This window comes from Sarcophilus harrisii, chromosome 1, assembly GCF_902635505.1.
Source record: "Sarcophilus harrisii chromosome 1, mSarHar1.11, whole genome shotgun sequence".
Classification (NCBI taxonomy): domain Eukaryota; kingdom Metazoa; phylum Chordata; class Mammalia; order Dasyuromorphia; family Dasyuridae; genus Sarcophilus; species Sarcophilus harrisii.
This window is the reverse complement of record NC_045426.1, coordinates 270770597-270790326: the sequence shown is the minus strand read 5'-3', so window position 1 is coordinate 270790326 and position 19730 is coordinate 270770597. Positions and strand designations below refer to the sequence as shown.

General features: G+C 37.1%; 1 protein-coding gene across 3 annotated transcripts in view; it reads left to right on the top strand.

The window, feature by feature from the left end:
- The window catches only part of EEF2K (eukaryotic elongation factor 2 kinase), a 77380-nt gene that overhangs the window by 39044 nt on the left and 18606 nt on the right, over window positions 1-19730 (top strand). The window contains exons 4-15 of one of the 3 annotated variants that reach the window (XM_031942026.1): window positions 1758-1818; window positions 4195-4232; window positions 5423-5594; window positions 6812-6961; window positions 7928-8060; window positions 8725-8852; window positions 9608-9806; window positions 11812-11879; window positions 14438-14515; window positions 16595-16660; window positions 18344-18478; window positions 18739-18927. In XM_031942026.1, coding sequence (XP_031797886.1) covers window positions 1758-1818; window positions 4195-4232; window positions 5423-5594; window positions 6812-6961; window positions 7928-8060; window positions 8725-8852; window positions 9608-9806; window positions 11812-11879; window positions 14438-14515; window positions 16595-16660; window positions 18344-18478; window positions 18739-18927 — 1417 coding nt within the window. The remainder of the gene's footprint in view (window positions 1-1757; window positions 1819-4194; window positions 4233-5422; window positions 5595-6811; window positions 6962-7927; window positions 8061-8724; window positions 8853-9607; window positions 9807-11811; window positions 11880-14437; window positions 14516-16594; window positions 16661-18343; window positions 18479-18738; window positions 18928-19730) is intronic. The other 2 variants (XM_031942028.1, XM_031942037.1) reach the window with 2 other exon arrangements.

The following is a 19730-nucleotide window of genomic DNA, read 5'->3' as shown; positions in this document are numbered from 1 at the left end:
TAAATCCACCTTTCTTTAGCCTCTACCAGTTATTCCTGATTCTGTCCCCTGGAACAGAGCAGAACAAGTCTAATCCTTTTGATACTTGAACCAACAAGTCAATAAACTAATATTTATTAAGCAGTTCCTTATCTGTAAAATGAGCTGGAGAAGAATTGGCAAACCACTTCAGTATCTCTGCCAAGAAAACCCCAAATGGGGTCACTGACTGAAATTATAATAAAGTGTGCAGACACCGTGCTAGGGCTACAAGTACAAAAAACAAAACAATCCCAAAAGAAGTTTATTTTCATAATGGGAAGATAACACATAAGTATAAAAATTATTCCGCATAAATTTAAAATGATTTTGTGTCTTTATCTTCTTTCCCCTACTTAATTATCTTGTAATCTGATCTCAAGTTGAGATCATCTTGATCTTCTGTTTCTTCTTTCCATCTTATCAATGTCCTTCTTAGAATGTGGAGCCCAGAGCAGGTCTTCCAGGTTCAGGTGGGGTGTCTCCTGGGTTCAGAATATGGCAGGACTGTGTGCGCTTTCTCATGCTTGCTCTGGCCACTTTGCTGTTATTTTTCCTGCCTACCATATTTACTTGTGGGCCAAATTGACCATTAGGATGTTCCCTCTGAGCTGACATTGTCCCGTGAATAGCTACTTTTTGGGGACCTCCACTTATTCAAATGAGTCCCAGATCTTCTCTTTATTTATATGTGACCCCATCTTGGGCAACTCATCTGCCCTACTTGAGCAATAGAGCCTGCATTTATGAATTTTTTTCCTTCTTACTAAATAAAAGATAGTCAGGTGAGCTAGTTCCTACCTTAAAACATATCATTGCTTATATACATACACAAACATTACCCAGTCATTTCGCTTTATCTTATTTGAGACATACACACTTTTATGAGGTGTATATATATATGTAGAGAGAGAGAGAGACAGACAGACAGACACAGACACACACACACACTAGATAGATCTCATTTCTACCATTTTCCAGATAAAGACACTGAGGCTTAGAGAAGACTAGGAGTGGGAACTAATTCTCACTTTGTTGAGGCAGCTGTGAGGTACCACAGTGTTAGACCTGGATTGAGGAAGGCCCGAGTTCATTTTGGCCGCAGATATTAGCTATGACCAGTCACTTAACTCAGTCTGACTTATTTTCCTTATAGGTGAATTGGTGAATTAGAGATAATAACAGCACTTCCCTCACAAGGTTATTGGGAGGATCAAATGAGATAAGATTTGTAAAGCACTTTGCAAAACTTAATATAGAAATATAGACTATATATATATAACCTTAATATAGAAATAATTACATATAAATGTTAGTTATTATTATTGGTGAACCCATATCTGCTGATTTTTAGTCTAGACCATGTTCATCTCTCAAGAATATGCTGAAGATCAGGCACATAAAATAGCTTTTCAGTTTTGATTAAAATTTTTGTATAGTCTGATATATTTTTGGACATGACCAAGTGGGAGAATTTGTTTTGCTTTGATTAAGCACTTGTTACAAGGGCTTTGTCTTCTTTCTGTCATGTGGTGGTGGATTGAGGGGTAAGTAGGAAGAGGAGAAAATAGATTTTTTTCTAATTGAAAAAAAATTTATATAGCTATACATACATACACATATATGTATATATACACATATAGATGGATACAGTCTTATAGCACTTTTCTGAAGAATGATGCACCTTCCTGAAGCTCTTTTAGCAATAGTCATTCTGGGTATGGATTCTGTGTTCACAGGTATAATGCAGTCACTGGGGAATGGGTTGAAGATGAAGTTTTAATCAAAATGGCATCACAGGTAAGAGGTGTCAAGAATTTATTTCTTTATGTGTAGAAGAATTGACGTGTTTAACCTATATCAGATTGCTTGTTGTCTTGGGGAGGGAAAAAAATTTGGAACACAAGGTTGCAAAGATGAATGCTGAAAACTATTTTTGCATGTACTTGGAAAAATAAAAAAGACTATTGAGGAAAAACCAGTTATTTCCTTGGCACCTATGGGAGCAGGACTGGTCCTGGGTATTCATTAGCCTTCCCTTTCTGTTCAACCTTTCACCCCACTTTCTATCTCTCACTACCTTTCTCTCCTCTCCAAACTTCCCCCAAGATTTAATCTTACTGTACACCTTCTCTTTGGAAGAAATGGTCAAATATTCATCATCTTCCTAGGACTTTCAACTGGATTTTTTTGTTTTTCTGGCGTATCATCTTTGCTTTTATTCAATCAGGTCTAAAAATATTAAAAGGCTAAGGGCATTTTCTAAATGCTTTGCTAAAATCTAGGTCAACTGTATATACAACATTCCCCAGACAAACAAGTCTGGATACTTTGATGGGAAAAGTAAGCAAGGTTAACTAATAAGCATTACATATTTTTTATGAAATTATGCTGACTTTTCACCATTTCCTTTTTTACAAGTTCACTGATCATTCCTTTCATAATATGTCTTAAAAACTTTCTAATAATCAAGTCAAAATGACTGATTTATGATGTGCAAATTGTACATTGCCTTTTTTTTTTTTTTTAAACAGGTTATTTGCCTGTCCTATAGTATCTCTCCAGTTAGTTATCTGTGACTAGATTAGTTGGTAATGGTGGCAATGGATAATTTTTTCAATACTAGAGAATGTTCAGGTTGAATCTTTTGACTTGAATTTATCTAGGGTGTCTATATGTTCTTACTATCTCCTTGATTAACTTGGGTATTAATTTCCTATTAGCCATTTCTATAATGACCTTTTTATTTTATACATGCTTCACCTTGGTAGAGAAAACATGCAAAATTATAATTGATTAACTGTCTTTTATTATTATTATCCTAGCTATACTGATATAATACCTTCTCTGATTGACTTTTTTTTTCCATAAAAATATTAAAAAATTGGTCTTTGTTAAATCTGAGCTTTAGCACTCCTCATACAGAATTATCCTATGCCTTTGTATTTATCCTCAGTTATATTCCCTTTTTTTTTCTTCTGTATATAATACTATCCAGAACTTTACCTGGGTCCAGGGAGAATCCATGGATCATGTTTTCCTCTTCAGTAAGGGGCCTTATCAAGCCTAGACCCATATATGTATATTGGATTAATTTTGGAGAAGCCTGACCTCCCAAAAAAACATTCTGAACCTCTCTTTCTATCTTTCTTGGAATCCTGGGATATGAATCATATACATATGTATGACATAGAAAAGTACTCATTGTACATTGTAAATTTGGCATAGAACAGATATTTATTGGATAATCTTTTTATGTGTTTTCTTATTTAAAACTTAAATTCAAAATAGAAAAAAATTGTCATGTGCACAGTAGAACATAATAGAGGATTCAAAATATGTAACAATTTCCATTTCAAAAAAGCATACATAAAAATGTAAACATATTGTATTCAGAATTGTCCTTTTTTTTTTTTTTTTTTTTTTTTGGCTTTTTATTGTAGGTTTTCTAACTTTATTCTTTTGTTCCCCTTTCTTCCCTCTGTGTCCCCCAGGTAGACTACAGTTAAGGATACATTTGTATACATCAGTGTAAGATTGTATTATGCTTATTTGTCCTCTGTTTCTCTGAAAATGAATAACATTGTCCTTCTTAGGTCCAGGTCTTTCCATATTTTTCTAAATTCACCAACTCAGCATTTCCTAAGCCACAGCAGTATTCCAACCTTATACTATCTAGTTGTTTTGAATAGGCTAAAACAGTGTTAATTGACATATTGTAGATTTGGATTAGAATCTTTTTAAACTTTGACTTTGTCTGAGATTAATAATTACTATCCCTCCTTTTTTTCTAACAAATTCTATTCCTGATTATTATTGTGTTTGTATATATCTCTTATTTCTTATTCTTGCTAACTCTTCTACTTCACTTCTACCCTTACTTTTTATTACCTTACTATTACTTAACCCCCCACAAGGATCCCTCCCTTATTTTCTCCCCCCATCCTTTCCTCCCTCTTTATCCCACTCCCATTAATCTGGATGGTATTTAGCCCTTGAAGGAGACAGAATTGACTCAAGTTGGGTAGGGTTTGTGCAATCTAAAGGGTCTTAGATTTGGGTGGAACGGTGCTTGGGGGAGTCTCTTTGATGGGGGGTGGGCACAGATCTCTGGCATGGTACATGATGATGGTTATGCATACAATTAATGATGACCCCTCTCTGTTTTATCTGCAGCCCTTTGGACGCGGAGCAATGCGGGAGTGTTTCAGAACGTAAGTGCTTCAAACCAGATGCTCTGCCGTCAGACCAAAGTTTGTCCTTCCTTTTACTTCACCCTAAAGGGCCTTGCTGTGTACTGGTATCCCAGATTTCTTTCCAGTTGATGAAGACATAAGAGCAGAAAGTTAAGCTAGCCAGACTTCTTTCAGATTGGAGTTCCTTAGTAGAACTTAATCTGGTTAGGAATGAGGATGAGGAGAGGGGAAAGGGAGCAGAGTTTGAAGATATTATCTGATCTTAGACTTTGTCACTTTTGGGGATGAGGTTTGTTATTTTCTTCAGAATGCTTTATAACTAATTCCTGTCCTGTCGTTATAATTTTCTTTTACTTTATTCCCCTGTATAAATTCTACAATCCATCTGCATTGGCCCATTTGTACTCCTCAAATACAGTACTTTGTCTTTTGCCTTTGTATTCCATGTTCCCCTTGAGTGGAATGGCCTATCCCCTCACCTTTTTCTTGATTTCCCCTGACTTCCTTTAAAATTCAACTAAAATCCCATTGTCTATAAGAATCCTCATCCCACCCCCTTTCCCAAGTCACTTTGAAATTTCCTTTCATCTGTTCTGCATATATCATGTATACATTAAGTTATTTTCACGTTTTTTCCTCCATTAGAATGTAAACTCCTAGAGAATAGGAACAGTGTTTATTACCTTTCTTATCTCTTCCACTGAAATGTTTATTGCCTTTCTTATCTCTCCCTTAAAATGTAAGCTCTTTTTATTGCTTTTGTATTTATTGGCAGAATTTAGCACTGGGCTCCTCTACAGTGTTTAATAGATGCTTAGTTAACTGACAGAGTCACCCCCAAAAGTCTGGGAGACTTTAGTTCCTGAGGACAGGGAGATGAACCTTAGGCAGAATTTGCCAACCCCACAGATAGCTCCATAGAAAGAATGGAAGTGGGATTACCTAATCAATTGCCTGTGAAAGGGGGACTGAGCAAAAGGGAGGTCTTCAATTGGGAACTTCGTTCTGAAGAAGGAAACCCTACCCCTCTTCTTTTGCTCCTAGTAGGAGACCCCCAAGTCCACACCATTTGACCTTGAAAATGCAGCCAGCAAGCTGGCTGCTGAAGTTGTCAGTGAAAGGATCTAGGAAATGATCCCTTAGAAAGTCATGGATTTAGCTAAGCCCTGGGGCTCCTGGACACTTCCTTGTCTGTTATTCTCCCTCAGGAAAAAGCTGTCTAATTTCCTGCACACTCAACACTGGAAAGGTGCTTCTAACTACGTGGCAAAGAGGTACATTGAGCCCGTGAACAGAGACGTATACTTTGAGGATGTTCGCCTGCAAATGGAGGCCAAACTCTGGGGCGAGGAATATAACCGGCACAAACCCCCCAAGCAGGTGTGCTAGCTCCCCACCAAGCCATCGCCTCCAATTCTGGGCTAGTGAATAGATTGAAGAATAGGAGGGAATGGGGTGGGGAGATGGTAAAGAACAGGAGTAATAGAAGGTAAGGCAGAAGGAAGCAAGCAGATATTCATTAAGCATTTATTATGTGACTTGTAATACAAAGCACTCTACATCAAATATCTGACCCTTACAACTGTTATGGGAGGTAGATGCTATTACTATTCTCATCTTATAGTTGAGGAAACTGAGACAGGTTAAGAGACTTGGCTAAATTCACTTATCTAACAAGTCTATTCTCATCTTATAGTTGAGGAAACTGAGACAGGTTAAGAGACTTGGCTAAATTCACTTATCTAACAAGTGTCTGAGACTGAATTTGAATTCAGAGCTTGTGGAGTACACAAGCTCCATCCACTTTGTCTTCTAGCTGGACATGGAACCATATGCTGAGGTTTAAGCCAATTACTAACCAAGTGACCTAGAGCAATGTCAGTTTACCTCTCTTTGTGCCTCACTTTTCTTCTCTGGAGAAATAAAGGGAAGGAAGGACTAGATGGTCTCTGAAATCCCTTTCAGCTCTAGACTCATGATCCCTGGCATACTATAATAGAATGCTGGACCTAAAGTCGGGGAGACCCAAGTTCCAATTTAACCTAGCTCTGTGATCAGTCATTTAACTTCTGCCTCAGGTTTCTCATCTATCCATTGGAGATGCAAATAATAAGGTTTATTTTCTTCCTAGGGTTGTAAGGTTCAAATAAGATAATATCTGTAAAGTGCTCTGCAAACTTCAAAATACTTAGTTAATGCTGTTATTAGTATTTTCACATTTTGTGATTATGAATGACTTGTTTTAAAAGAAGTAGGAATAGGTTGTAATAAAAACTTTTTAATTTTCAAAAAGCAAAGATAGTTTTCAACATTCACCCTTGCAAAACCTTGTGTTCCAAATTTTTCTCCTTCCCTTCCCTAGACAGCCAGTAATCCAGTATAGATTAAACATGTGCAATTATTCTAAACATATTTCCACATAGTAGAAATAAATTGAATTAAATATTCATTTGTTTATGGAGAAAGGGAGGCCCCAGAGATGCTGAGCTCATATTTCATCTCAGTGTTGAAGCCAAAACTTGAGAACACAGACTTGGCTCTGACAGATGGGAAGAGGGAAAAATGCTGATTTGCCTTCTTTCTCCACCTTCTGCTAGGTGGATATTATGCAGATGTGCATCATTGAGTTGAAGGATCGAGCAGACAAGCCCCTTTTTCACCTGGAACACTATATTGAGGGCAAATATATCAAATATAATTCCAATTCGGGATTTGTCCGAGATGACAACATTCGCCTAACCCCACAGGTGAGACCAAAACATGTGCTTTGTCCTCCAGGCTCTGGAGATTCCCTTTAGATATTGTTTCTCCAATTTGACATTTGGCCAGGATGTTGTCAGATTTTTGTTTTAAGTGGGGAGGATACTGAGGATGGTGTTTTGTTTTAAATCTAGTTAGTAAACCTGAGCTTTCTTACTCACATAATCCATGTTTATTTGTTCTAATGAAAGAAACTAAACTAGTCTGATACTGACTCATTTTTCAAGGTGAATGAATAGAATCCTCCCAGGGCACTCTTATATGAGATTTCGCATCTAATCATTTTTAATGTAGTGCCTTTGTTCTCCATTTATGTTTTTGACAAGCCATCAGTTTCCTCCAAAGAAGCCCATTAAAGTTGGTGAACCTAACCTCCTGAAATTCAGGGAGAGACCTTTATAGATTAGACATATCAGCAACCCTTATTACATTAAATTGGGCTATTTTAAATGAGCCATTCTCCCAAGAGCAGAGCCAGAGGAAATATCAGAAATGTACCCCAGACAGTTTTTATTTTTAGGTGTCTTTTTTTTTCCTATGCTGTGAGAGAGTGGGGAAAGAGTGAGAATCTAAGCTGCGAAGTGGGGGAAAGAGGGGAACAGCAGAGGGGAGGGGCAGAACCAGCAAGCACCTCTGCCTTCTCAGTGATACAGGAAGCCCCTCAACTTCCCCCTCTGTCCCTGTCTTCCCCTCCACAGAATTAGCATAGGAAGAATAATAGCCAGAATCCTGGGATACAGCTCCCCTCTGTGCTCTGGGATATTTGGTGTATGTGTGTGTGTGTGTATATATATATATATATATATATATATATATATATATATATATGGATTAATTATTTTATTGTTTTTAAAAATGTTTGTTTATAGATAGTTAAATATATATATATAGATGTGCCCCAGAGCCAAACTGCTCCTTACCTTTTGGGTTGAATTCTTGTCCCACTCCCCCAGGCTTTCAGCCACTTCACCTTTGAACGTTCTGGCCATCAGCTGATTGTGGTGGACATTCAGGGAGTGGGGGATCTCTACACTGACCCACAGATTCATACAGAGACGGGCTCAGACTTTGGAGATGGCAATCTAGGTAAGTAAAGGTTAATTCCCACCAAACTTGAAGACTGTGCCCTGGGTTTGTTGTAAAAATCCTAGAATGTGAGAGTGGGACTTTTTAGCACAATTCTTTCATTTTATAGACAACAAAACTAAGGCTAGCAAGTAAACATGCATGGTTCATTCTATTTAAAGCCAGGCCAGACCTCACTTCAGACTCTTCTTCCTCCATTACATCCTTATTTATAATAATAGTTAAATTTTATATATTGAATCATTATGTCATTTTTATATAAAATAAATTTTATATATTGAGTCATTAGGTAGATGGGGCTAACATGGCTGAACACTAGAACTAGACTGTCTGTATCTTGAATCACAAGGAGCCAGAGTGAGACCACAGGACACTAAATTGTCCTGTCCTTCAGAGGAGCAAAGATAACATGGATGTTATTTTTCAGTCCCTGAGAGAGAGAGGAAGTGTCCAGGCCAAATTGGTTAGAGAGAGCTGATGTATATCAGAAGAGTTCACCCTCTGCCCCAGGACTCACTCCAGGTTGGGTCTTTTATGTCCCCATGGTTTGTTGAAAAGAAGGAGAAGGATTGACCTAGATGTGGTGGGGGGGGTAAGGAACGGTCAGGCAGTTATCTCTGATTTTTCTCTGTGGGAATTATGACTGTGGGCTTTCTGCTCATAGGTGTACGGGGTATGGCCTTGTTCTTCCACTCTCACGCCTGCAATCGGATTTGCAAGAGCATGGGTCTTACTCCCTTTGACCTCTCACCAAAGGAAAAGGATGCTGTTAATCAGAATACCAAGTTGTTGGTAGGTGCCTTCTGTTCCACGATTTGGGACACTGTCAGATTGTTGAGCCTGTGTCTCAAACCTGGGACCTCTCTGGTGCTGTTACAAACTGACATTCTCTATTGTTGACCAGTTTTTGGCTGGAGGTCTTGTGGACTCAGAATGATAGGTATTGATCATGGAAGAGAGAGTATGTCTGGGATGTGTTCATGTTGTATGTTTGTAATAGGCATAGGGTGGTCTGATTAACTGGAGAGGTTCATCTGATCTAATGTCTCTGTGTTATTTATAAATATTATATAAAATTGGATCACGTGCTATCTAGGGGAGGGGTTGGGGGATGAGGGGAAAATTTAGAACACAAGGTTTTGCAAGGGTCAATGTTGAAAAATTATCCGTGCATATGTTTTGAAAATAAAAAGCTTTAATAAAAGTAAATAAATAAATATTATATAGACTAGGTAAGGTTGGAGAATCTTGGCTTAACATTCTGTTTTAGGGATAATAAAGGTGATGTACCTCTTTTTCTGAATAAGACAAGGCTATGGTGGTTGAAAAGTATTTGCTATGAAACTCCAAGGAACACACAGAAAATTAGTTTGGAGTCATTTCTAGAAGCAGGAATAAATTGATTTTAGATTTGTCATTTATATCCAGTAACAGGTAACAAAGGGAGATGTCAACAGATAGGGAGTTTAGTGGTATAGGGGAAAGACCTTGAGGGTATTTCCAATTTTATATGTGATATTTATTTTCTTCTTGACATTCTTGACAAGCAATCAGCCCAGACCCTTGTGCGGGGCACAGAGGAAAAGTGTGGCAGTCCAAGGGTGAGGACCTTCTCAGGGAGCCGTCCACCATTGCTTTCCCGCCTTTCAGAGAACTCTGGAGATGAAAATATGAGTGACATGACATTTGATTCCCTCCCTTCCTCTCCTTCATTTACACCACACAGCCAGAGAATAGACCATCTCCGTAAGTCTCACTTCTGACTATGCCTGTGTTTGGGGGGTTTCTAGGCAGTGAGGATGCTTTGGATATGAAGGGCCCAGGACTATTCTAAATGAATCATAAAGACTTTGTTTAATTATTATGTGATCAAATATTTTTAAACTCCTATGAATAAGAATAAGGCTACATTATATTTGTATAATGATAATGTGATATGATAATATATGATAATAATAATAGCTGGTAACCATAGTGTTTTAAGATTTGAAAAAAAAAATTATATTCAAGATCTCAAAAGTGTAAGCTAGGATAGTTTAAAACCACAATAAGAATTTTGGAATGCCCTGAACAGTATCTCATTTGATCTTGCAAAAACCTTGGTGCTGCTATAATTTCCATTTTACATATAGGGAAGCTGAAGTCAAAAGAAAATTAAATGATTCTGTGATCTTCTAAAATCTAAATTCAAATTAGAATTCCCCATGTTGAAATGTTAAGCCAATTTTATTTTTGTCTTATTTTCAAGATAAGATTCAGATATTGGCTAGTCATTACTGGCTATGAAACATTCTTTAACTGTTAAATCCCATTTATTTACCCTTTTTGCAGACATTGAGTTTTCTGTTCTCTGATATTTTCTTCAACTCCTTTAGTTGTCTTAGGACTTGGGAGATGGAATGTTATGGGGAGAGAATAAGAACTGTGATTTCATTGGAGTAAGAACTGGTGTGAAAATTAGCGGAATCACTAATGAAGATTGCCATCTCCTCTGTAACTTAGTTTTAGAGAATTGCTTGAAACACTAAGAGAATGAATGATTTGTCCATGACTCCACAGCTTACTTATATCAGAGGCAGCACTGGAAGCCGATTCTAAAGCCAGCCCTTTCTCTACTACACCAAACTCCCTTTCAGTTTCAATCTTAATCTGTTAAGAATCATCATGGTTTAAAAATTCTTTGGAATCCAAAGCAATCCCAATAGACTTTGGATAGTAAATGCCATCTGCATCCAGAAAAAAAATTATAGAAACTGAATGTAAATAAATCAACACATGCTATGTTCACTTCTTTTCTCTGTTTTTTTTTTTTTTTTAATCTCTCCCATGGTTTTTCCCTTTTGTTCTGATTTTTCTCTCCTAATATGATTCGTAAAGTAATGTATATTTAAAAAATAAATAAGTTATAATTATTAAAAAAAAATTCAAAGTCCAAAAAATAAATAAATTTACTAGGCATGGTAAATAAATGAATGAATAAAGATAAATAAATACAAATTCTTTGGTAGAAAAATGCCTCATTAGGTTTTGCACTTTTTACTTAGTCCCTCACACCTGACTTCATTCTGGTTTAATATCACCACTTCCATTTCTTTGACAAAGAGACCTAACTCAGTTTCAATTGATCAATGATGGACAGAAGCAGCTACACCCAAAGAAAGAACACTGGGAAATGAATGTAAACTGTTTGCATTTTTGTTTTTCTTTCCGGGTTATTTTTACCTTCTGAATCCAATTCTCCCTGAGCAACAAGAGAACTGTTTAGTTCTGTACACATATATTATATCTAGGATATACTGTGACATATTCAACATATATAGGACTGCTTGCCATCTAGGGGAGGGAGTGGAAGGGGAGAGGAGAAAAATTGGAACAGAAGTGAGTACAAGGGATAATGCTGTAAAAAATTACCCTGGCATGAGTTCTGTCAATAAAAAGTTATTATAATAAATAAAATAATAAAAAATTATATTATATAAATGCTTAACTAAAAAAAAAATCACCACTTCCATTATATATGTGATTTCTGTAGGAAGCTTAACTCCAGTTACTTGTCATTGGAAAGACCCCTGGGCTTTTTCTATATAACTTGCAGATGAAATCCTTCTAAATTTTCCCCTTTTGTAATTCCCATGATAGCAATAGAAATTCTCATCTCTATTTGTATATCTATTATTTAGCACAGTGTTTTGCCCATAGAAAACACATAATAAATGCTTTTTCATTCATTCATTCATTCTTCCCTTTTTAGACTGGCCACAATTCAGTGAGGTTGATAACCTGGGACACAAAGATCATGAACATCTGGATAACCGTCGAGTGAGTATGACCACTTGGCAAACAATTAAGTGAATCGAGAACCAGGTTATAACTCTTCAGATGCAAAATTGGTCAACCTAGGACTCCAAACTGAGCCTGAAAAGTCAGCTTTTAATATAAAGCAGTGAACATCCATGTTCTATTAATGTATATGTATATTTGACTTTCTATGTCTGTGTGTGATGGAGGGGGACAGGGATCATAAATGGCAGAAAGGGAGATGGCTCACCTCAAATTCTTGCAGAAATGGTTAAGGAAGGATTTTTATTGTTCTTTTTTTTTCCTGTAAGGCAGATTTATTATATTCTGTATCCAGGAAGGCAGAATTAAGCCATTAGAAAAGGGCTACAGATCCGACTTGGTAATATGATTCAAATTAACAGATTTTTTTAACATATAAGATTCATACATGGTTATTCAGTTATTGTTCAATAATTTTCTCTTTTTCAATTTGTTTGATAATTTTCTTTTTTTTCAAATTTATAATAGCTTTTTATTTTTCAAAATACGTGCAAAGAGTAATTTTCAACATTCACCATTGCAAAACTTTGTGTTCCAAATTTTTCTCCTTTCTTCCCCACCTCCTACATCCCCTAGACAGCAGGTAATCCATTATAGGTTAAATATGTACAATCCTTCTAAACATATTTTGACATTTATCATGCTGCACAGGAAAAATCAGATCAAAAGGGGAAAAAATGAGAAAGAAAACAAATGGCAACTAAAAGAGTAAAAATACCACGCTGTGATCCCACGCTCTGTCTCTATAGTCCTCTCTCTGGATGTGGATGGTTTTTCCTTTGATAATTTTCAACCTCTATGCCTAGTGCTGTAGTGCAGGACTGTCATCAGTATGACTGTCCAGTAACATTTGGAGTACATGGAGTTATCAAGCATACCTACCTACATAGTCCATAATACACACAGACCCCTACAAAACATACAACTATAGGATGGAAGTAATTAAGTTTTCTTTTCAGATCTATATTCTTTCTTTCCCACCTCCTATCTTCCCATCCTTCCCCAATTGAGAAAGAAAAAATAAATACTTGAAACCCCATTACAAAATGTAGTCAAGCTATATCAATAACCAAACTAACAGAAACCATATGATTATATCAATGGATACAGAAAAAGTATTTGACTAAATACATCTATTTCTGTGAAAAACAATAGAGAGCCCAGGAATAAGTGGAATTTCCCTTAAAATGATAAGTAGCATCTATCTAAAACCATCAGCAGGCATCATATGTAATGGGAATAAACTATATATAACTATATAAACAATTAATTAATTAAACTAGAAGCATTCTCAGTAAGATCAGGGGTAAAACAGGATTGCCCACTATCACCATTATTAATTCAATATTGTATTAGAAATGTTAGCTTTAGCAGTAAGAGAAGAAAAAGAAATTGAAGGAATTAGGGTAGATAATGAGGAAACAGAACTATCACTCTTTGCAGATTTTGTGATGATATCATCATAAATGCATATGATAGGATTCTTAGAGAATCCTAGAGAATCAACTAAAAAACTACTAGAAACAATTAACAGCTTTAGCAAAGTTGCAGGATATAAAATAAATCCACATAAATCATCAGTATTTCTGTCATCAAGGGGAGAAAGATGGGGGAACAGGAGGGGGAAAAATTGGAACACAAGGTTTTGCAAATGTGAATGTAAAAGGCTATTATTAAAACAATTTTTAAAAACATTCCTTAGAAATAGAAAGAGAAGATTTTCATACCATATAGGAGCTATACTTAGTTTTTTTAAGGTAACTAACCATAATCTTTCACCTCTGTAAAACTGACCAATTACATGATTTTTGTTTTGTTTTTTTGTTGTAAATTTATAAAAATGAATTGCATCATCAATTCAGGGTCTTCTGGATAGAGGCAGAACCATTTGTTTATTTGTTATATTTTATTATTTATTATCAAGTTGCATGTCCCTATTAATAAATGGTATCTTAGGCAGAGGAAAAAAATATGAAGCAATACAAATTCCCACACTGACCATATTAAAAAACAGATATGTTTTAATGTGTATTCTAAGTCTGTCACTTCTATCTTAGGAAGTGGGTAATATGTTTCATCACGAGTCCTTTGTGGTTGGTCATTGTATTAATCAAAATTCTTAGGTCTTTCAAAATTCATTGTCTTTACAATGTTGCTTTTATGATATAAATTATTCTGATTCCTTTTCACTTCACTCTGTATCAGTTCATATGAGTCCTCCCAGGTTTCTCTGACACATAGTATAAAGTTGAAAATGTTGAACACATTGCCAGGGCTTCCATATTTTTTTTCCACAACTCTTTCTGTATCATGTGATTTGGATAAAGGTAAGAAAGAGTCTTTTGTATCCTTTCTACTTGCCTTGGTTTCTTGATCTGTAAAATGGGCAAAAATACCCTTATTGGATAAAGGCATTATAAAATTCCTTGAATAAACCAAGAGGAGACATAACGCTAAGCCTATTCAAAGCTCTTGGGTACTTCCTGGATTTCCATTCTGAGATTCCCACAAGCATTAGTGCTACCCTGTCTCCACAGGATTCTGAGAATGGTGGGGACAGTGGATATCCAAGTGAAAAGAGGAATGAACTGGAAGACATAGATGCTCGAGACAGGGTAAGGAAGCTTATTGGGAGGGGTGGAATTATAAATACCTGTTGCCCCATGGATTGATATTTCTTTCCTGTCCTATGGATAGACAGGAATAGGTAACTGCTCTCAGAAGTTTTTCCATTTCTTAAAAGATTGGGTAACTCTATTGATGTGCCTTTCTTATCCTAAAAACCCTCCTCCTTTGGAAGAAAAACAACATGAATAGATGGAGGGTATTCCCCCCTTTTTAAAGATGGGATTGTCCTTTTAAAGATGGGATGTCTCCTTCATCATTACTCAGAGCCTCCCTGGATAAGTACTCCTCTCACCAAGCACTAACCCCCTTCTCTCATAGTTATATTTTCTATTAAGCTCTTTTTGGGTAGAGACTAGGAAAGGCACTATTTGTTTGAGAGTTAGTTCTCTGGCCCATTCCCCTCTGAAATCCGTTGCTGACCCAAGTTAAGATACCCAGGAGCTTATGATTTGTGTTTGAAGCATAAGGTCTGAGAAGATGGAGAAGCAGCAGGAAAATAACGAGTTTGAGGGTCAGGAAAACAAACTGCCATTCCATCAGTACACTTCAAGCCAAGCTTTTTAACTTATAAAAATGACTTTGACAGTGGTCTCTGAGATTCTCTTCTGGCCTTAAAAGTATGAGGTTTGAGTCCCAGGAATAAATAAGAATCTGGGAGAAAAGGTAGAGAATGTGTGTGTCTCAATAGAGTTGCTGATATCCTGTCCCTTTATTTTCTAACATCTTTCATTGCTTTCTCTTTTGTCAGGAAATTAAAAAGAGTGAGATCTTATGGAGTGGGGGGAGATGTTTTTGTCCCATGTAAAAGTCAAATTTTATGTTGCAACTAGAGAACAGACTGCAGAAACCAGAAATCACTTATCTTTAGGCCTCAGTTTCCACTTGTAAAATGAAGAAACTGTATTAATTTTTCTTTTACTTTAACATATTCTGAACTTAAACACCACCTAAAACTAGCATCTCCAAGTACATTAATATTACTTTTTGTTAATTTTTTTCATTTATTCAGTATTTATTTTTCTTTCTTTCCCATTTCCCCCCACTTTAATAAAAAAAGAAAAAAACTCATAAAAAATATAAAATCAAGCAAAACAAATTCTTGCCTTGGCCGTGTCCAAAAGTATGTCTCATTCTGTATATTTTGTTATTCACTTCTCCATCAAGAGGTAGGTAGCCTTTTTCATTGTCCTATAGTCCTTTGGCATTATGGTTGATCATTGCATTGATCAGAGTCCTCAAATCTTTAAAAATTGTTGCTTTACATGCATGTGGGGAGGGCACATGTATACATATATGTGTATATCTAAATATGTGTACTTATACCTGTGTTTATATATGCACAAACACACACATATATGCATACATACATGTGAAATTTGGGGGTTTTGAACCTGGACTAGATAATAAGCTCAGAGGTCTAGAGCTAGAAGAGGGACCTTAGAGGTCTCTGTCCCCTTTCTTTTGCAGTTGAGCCCACCCAGAATCAGACAGCAAGGTGCAGTGGAGTCATGGAGTCAAGAAGACTTAGCTTCCTGAGTTCAAATCCATCCTCAGATGCCTAAACATTGGTCAGACCACTTAACCATATTTGCCTCAGTTTCCTCATCTGTAAAATGAGCTGGAGAAGGAAAAGGCAGTTCTCTCCAGATCAAATAGGCAAGCCTAGGTAGGCTCTGCTAGCTTCTCATTACAACTCCAGAGGCATCTTGGTGACTGGGCTTTGTCCAAGAATGCCTGCCATCTTGAAAGCAGTATCATTAGGAGAGTCTGGCTTACAAGATCTGACCTTGGAATTATGGCTGTGACTTAAAACAATAACAGAATGTCATCCCTGGATCAAGTAATAAATGTTGTTTACCCAGGGATCATTTACAAAGAGAACCAGCTAATCTGGTTTCTTTTGGGGGATGGAAAGAACTAAAAGGCATGGTTTTTGGCTCCTATAAATAAGTTTCACTCGTGGATGGTTTATCCATTTCTCGGTCAAGGGAAACATTGAGGGTGGGAGGTAGGTAGAAGAGAAAAAATAAAGCGTTTGAATCATCTAAATCTTTGTCTTTATCTAGGCCCATTCAAATGGCAACCGGAAACAGTATGAATCTGATGAAGATAGTCTGGGCAGTTATGGAAGGGTAAATAACATTATTTCTTCATAAGGCATTGCTTTTTGTCCTGTGTGTAAAAGTGTTTTGTAAAATGGAAGCTGCTAAATGTCATCTGTGGTTATCCACTGGCTATTCCCTTTCACATAACAGGCATTCTCTGATTTACAGGGGCATCTCTCAGTCCATTGGTTTTTTCCCCCCATAGGTTCTTTTTTCTTGATGAAAGGATATTGTAACAAGTATTTATTGAGACCATATGCATGCAGAGCAAGGTTCTGTGAAGAATGCAAATAGTGAAATCTTTGCTGTCTTCAAGGAGCATACAGTCTATTTGGGGAGATTAGATATATGAAAAGATAACAATATTAGACAGTAAATATTTAAGAACTATGGGAGCTGAGAGGAGTTAAAGATGGTTTCCCACTTTGGTAGAAAAGGAAGGAGAGATAGATTTTGAGGAATGGGTAGGATCTGAGTGGGAGTGAGGATAGGAAGGATATTCCAGATGGGGAAAATATTGTGAACAAAGGCATCTTTGAGAGATAGTAAATAGTCCAGTGGAGAGTTTGTGTAGGAGGATAGTGAAAAATAAACTTCCATCTTCCACAAATTATATTTTTAAATCTGCAGGGACTCATTGGTTTAAGTGGATCCCATCCTGAGATTTTAATTTCCTAAGTTGCTTCCTACTTTTTGCACCTCATCCAACACATACTTAGTGGCCTGGTTCCATTCTAAAACTTGGCCTCTCCAGTTTGTTGACTTAAATCATAAACCTCATTTTTCTTTCAAGTGTCCATCTTGGGTTTTGTTTTTTTTTTTTTTTTTTTAATTTAATAGCCTTTAATTTACAGGATATATATACATGGGTAACTTTACAGCATTAACAATTGCCAAACCTCTTGTTCCAATTTTTCACCTCTTACCCCCCCCCACCCCCTCCCCTAAATGGCAGGATGACCAGTAGATGTTAAATATATTAAAATATAACTTAGATACACAATAAGTATACATGACCACAACATTATTTTGCTGTACAAAAAGAATCAGACTCTGAATTATTGTACAATTAGCTTGTGAAGGAAATCAAAGATGCAGGTGTGCATAAATATAGGGACTGGGAATTCAATGTAGTGGTTTTTAGTCATCTTTGGGTTTTTTTTTTTAACCAGTAGGCCAACAGTGGCCAAAAAAATGAGATTAATTTCGATTGAACCCGTTACCTTGAAGACAGATTTAACAATTTTGGTGTTTCATTGCTATTACCTTTTATGGTAGTGGTTTATTTATTATTTTTTTTTTAAAGAAATACAAGAGGAATGACTGAAATTCAACAGTGATTATAGAATTGAGAAAACTTACTTGTTTTTTTTGGAGCTGCTCCCTGATTGGTCTTGTCCCAAGTCTTTTTATACAGTGGCTGCTTTCAGGATTGCCAGGTGTTTTTGTCAGTTGCTAAAATGTTCCATCTTTTTCTGTGTTAGCTAAAGTGGCTGTGCTAAAGGTGATTAGGAATGGAGTGGTGTAAGTCTGCAACAGCCCTATAAACCTAAGCGCTTGCCTTTTCCTAATACTAACCCCAGGGTGTTTGTACAGCAATGTCTTCTGTGCTGAGTTTTCACTAGTGGATGAAGGTGAAATGCATTAACTCCCTAAGCATCTCTCCTCCTTCAAAGGTAAATGTTGTATTATTACATTCTCTTCTTCCAGGTCAGTGTGGAGAAATGGAATCTCTATAACTCTGCCAGGCTTCACCTCCAGCGGCCATCCTGTGTTGCTGTGGAAATGCAGAGACTTAATGATCTGGACCTTGAAAGGAAAATCGGGAAGTCCATTTTGGGGAAGGTATTGGTGATGTGCATTTGAGAGAAAAGGAAAAAAAGGGGGAAAAGTCTTTTGCATCACACCAAAGGGAATTTGCCCATCCAGCACTTCTCTGATCATAAATAATTTCTCTAAAGACTCACACCGCTCCTTTGCTAATCATTTCCTCTTGCAGGTCGCCTTCCATGTGCTCTCTTGGTAGACATGAGTTATCTTATCAGATGCAGCTGTCAAGCTGCCTCCTCACAGGCCCTTTGAATTGACCTTGTGGTCTCTGGCAGGTTCACCTGGCCATGGTGCGTTACCATGAAGGGGGACGCTTTTGTGAGAAGGATCAGCCCTGGGATCAAGAGTCGGCTGTCTTCCATCTGGAGCATGCAGCAGATCTGGGGGAGCTGGAGGCCATTGTGGGGCTCGGGCTCATGTACTCCCAACTCCCCCACCACATCCTGGCTGATGTCTCCTTACAGGTAAGAGGCCCAGGACCAAACAGATGATTCCTGAATGTTGCTGTGGAAACAGTCCCTTTGGATTATGGGTGGCAGGGTCATATCTGTGTGTGTCCTTTTTCTTGATTGTTTTTGGAGATTCAGTCTCCCTATTTGACCCAGACCGGAAGTACAGCAGTCATTCTTCAGCCCAATCCCACCAATTAATAGCATGGTTGCTTTGACCTGTTTTACTTCTATCCTGGGCTAATTTAGCCCTTTTTAGGCATCCAAAGTTTTGTTTTTCTCTCCCTTTCTCCCCTTCCAGGGACTCACTATATTAATGCCAAATGTAGTATAGACACCTGATTGAATCTTCTCACAGCATCTCAGACCTCTAGAGCTCAGGTGACTCACTAACTTCAACTCTCTCCATGCATGGCAGGGTTCAAAGGAGAGCATATACAGCCATATACGCCTGAATATTGATAAGACAATTTCTGATAGGAAACAACAGCAGCAGCAATAATGATAATAGATAACAATTATTTAGCACTTGAAGATTTGCAAAATGCATTATCTCACAACTACACTACGATCCAAATGACGTGGTCCTTATTTTATACATAAGGAAACAGGTTAAAAGGCTGTGATTTGGGGCAGTTAGGTGGCACAGTGGATAGAGCACTAGTCCTGAAGTCAGGAGGACCCGAGTTCAAATCAGACCTCGGACACTTAACACTCCCTAGCTGTGTGACCCTGGGCAAGTCACTTAACCCCAATTGCCTCAAAGGGGGGAAGGGGAAAGGCTGTGACTTGTAAAGCCACAAATATTTTTAAAATTT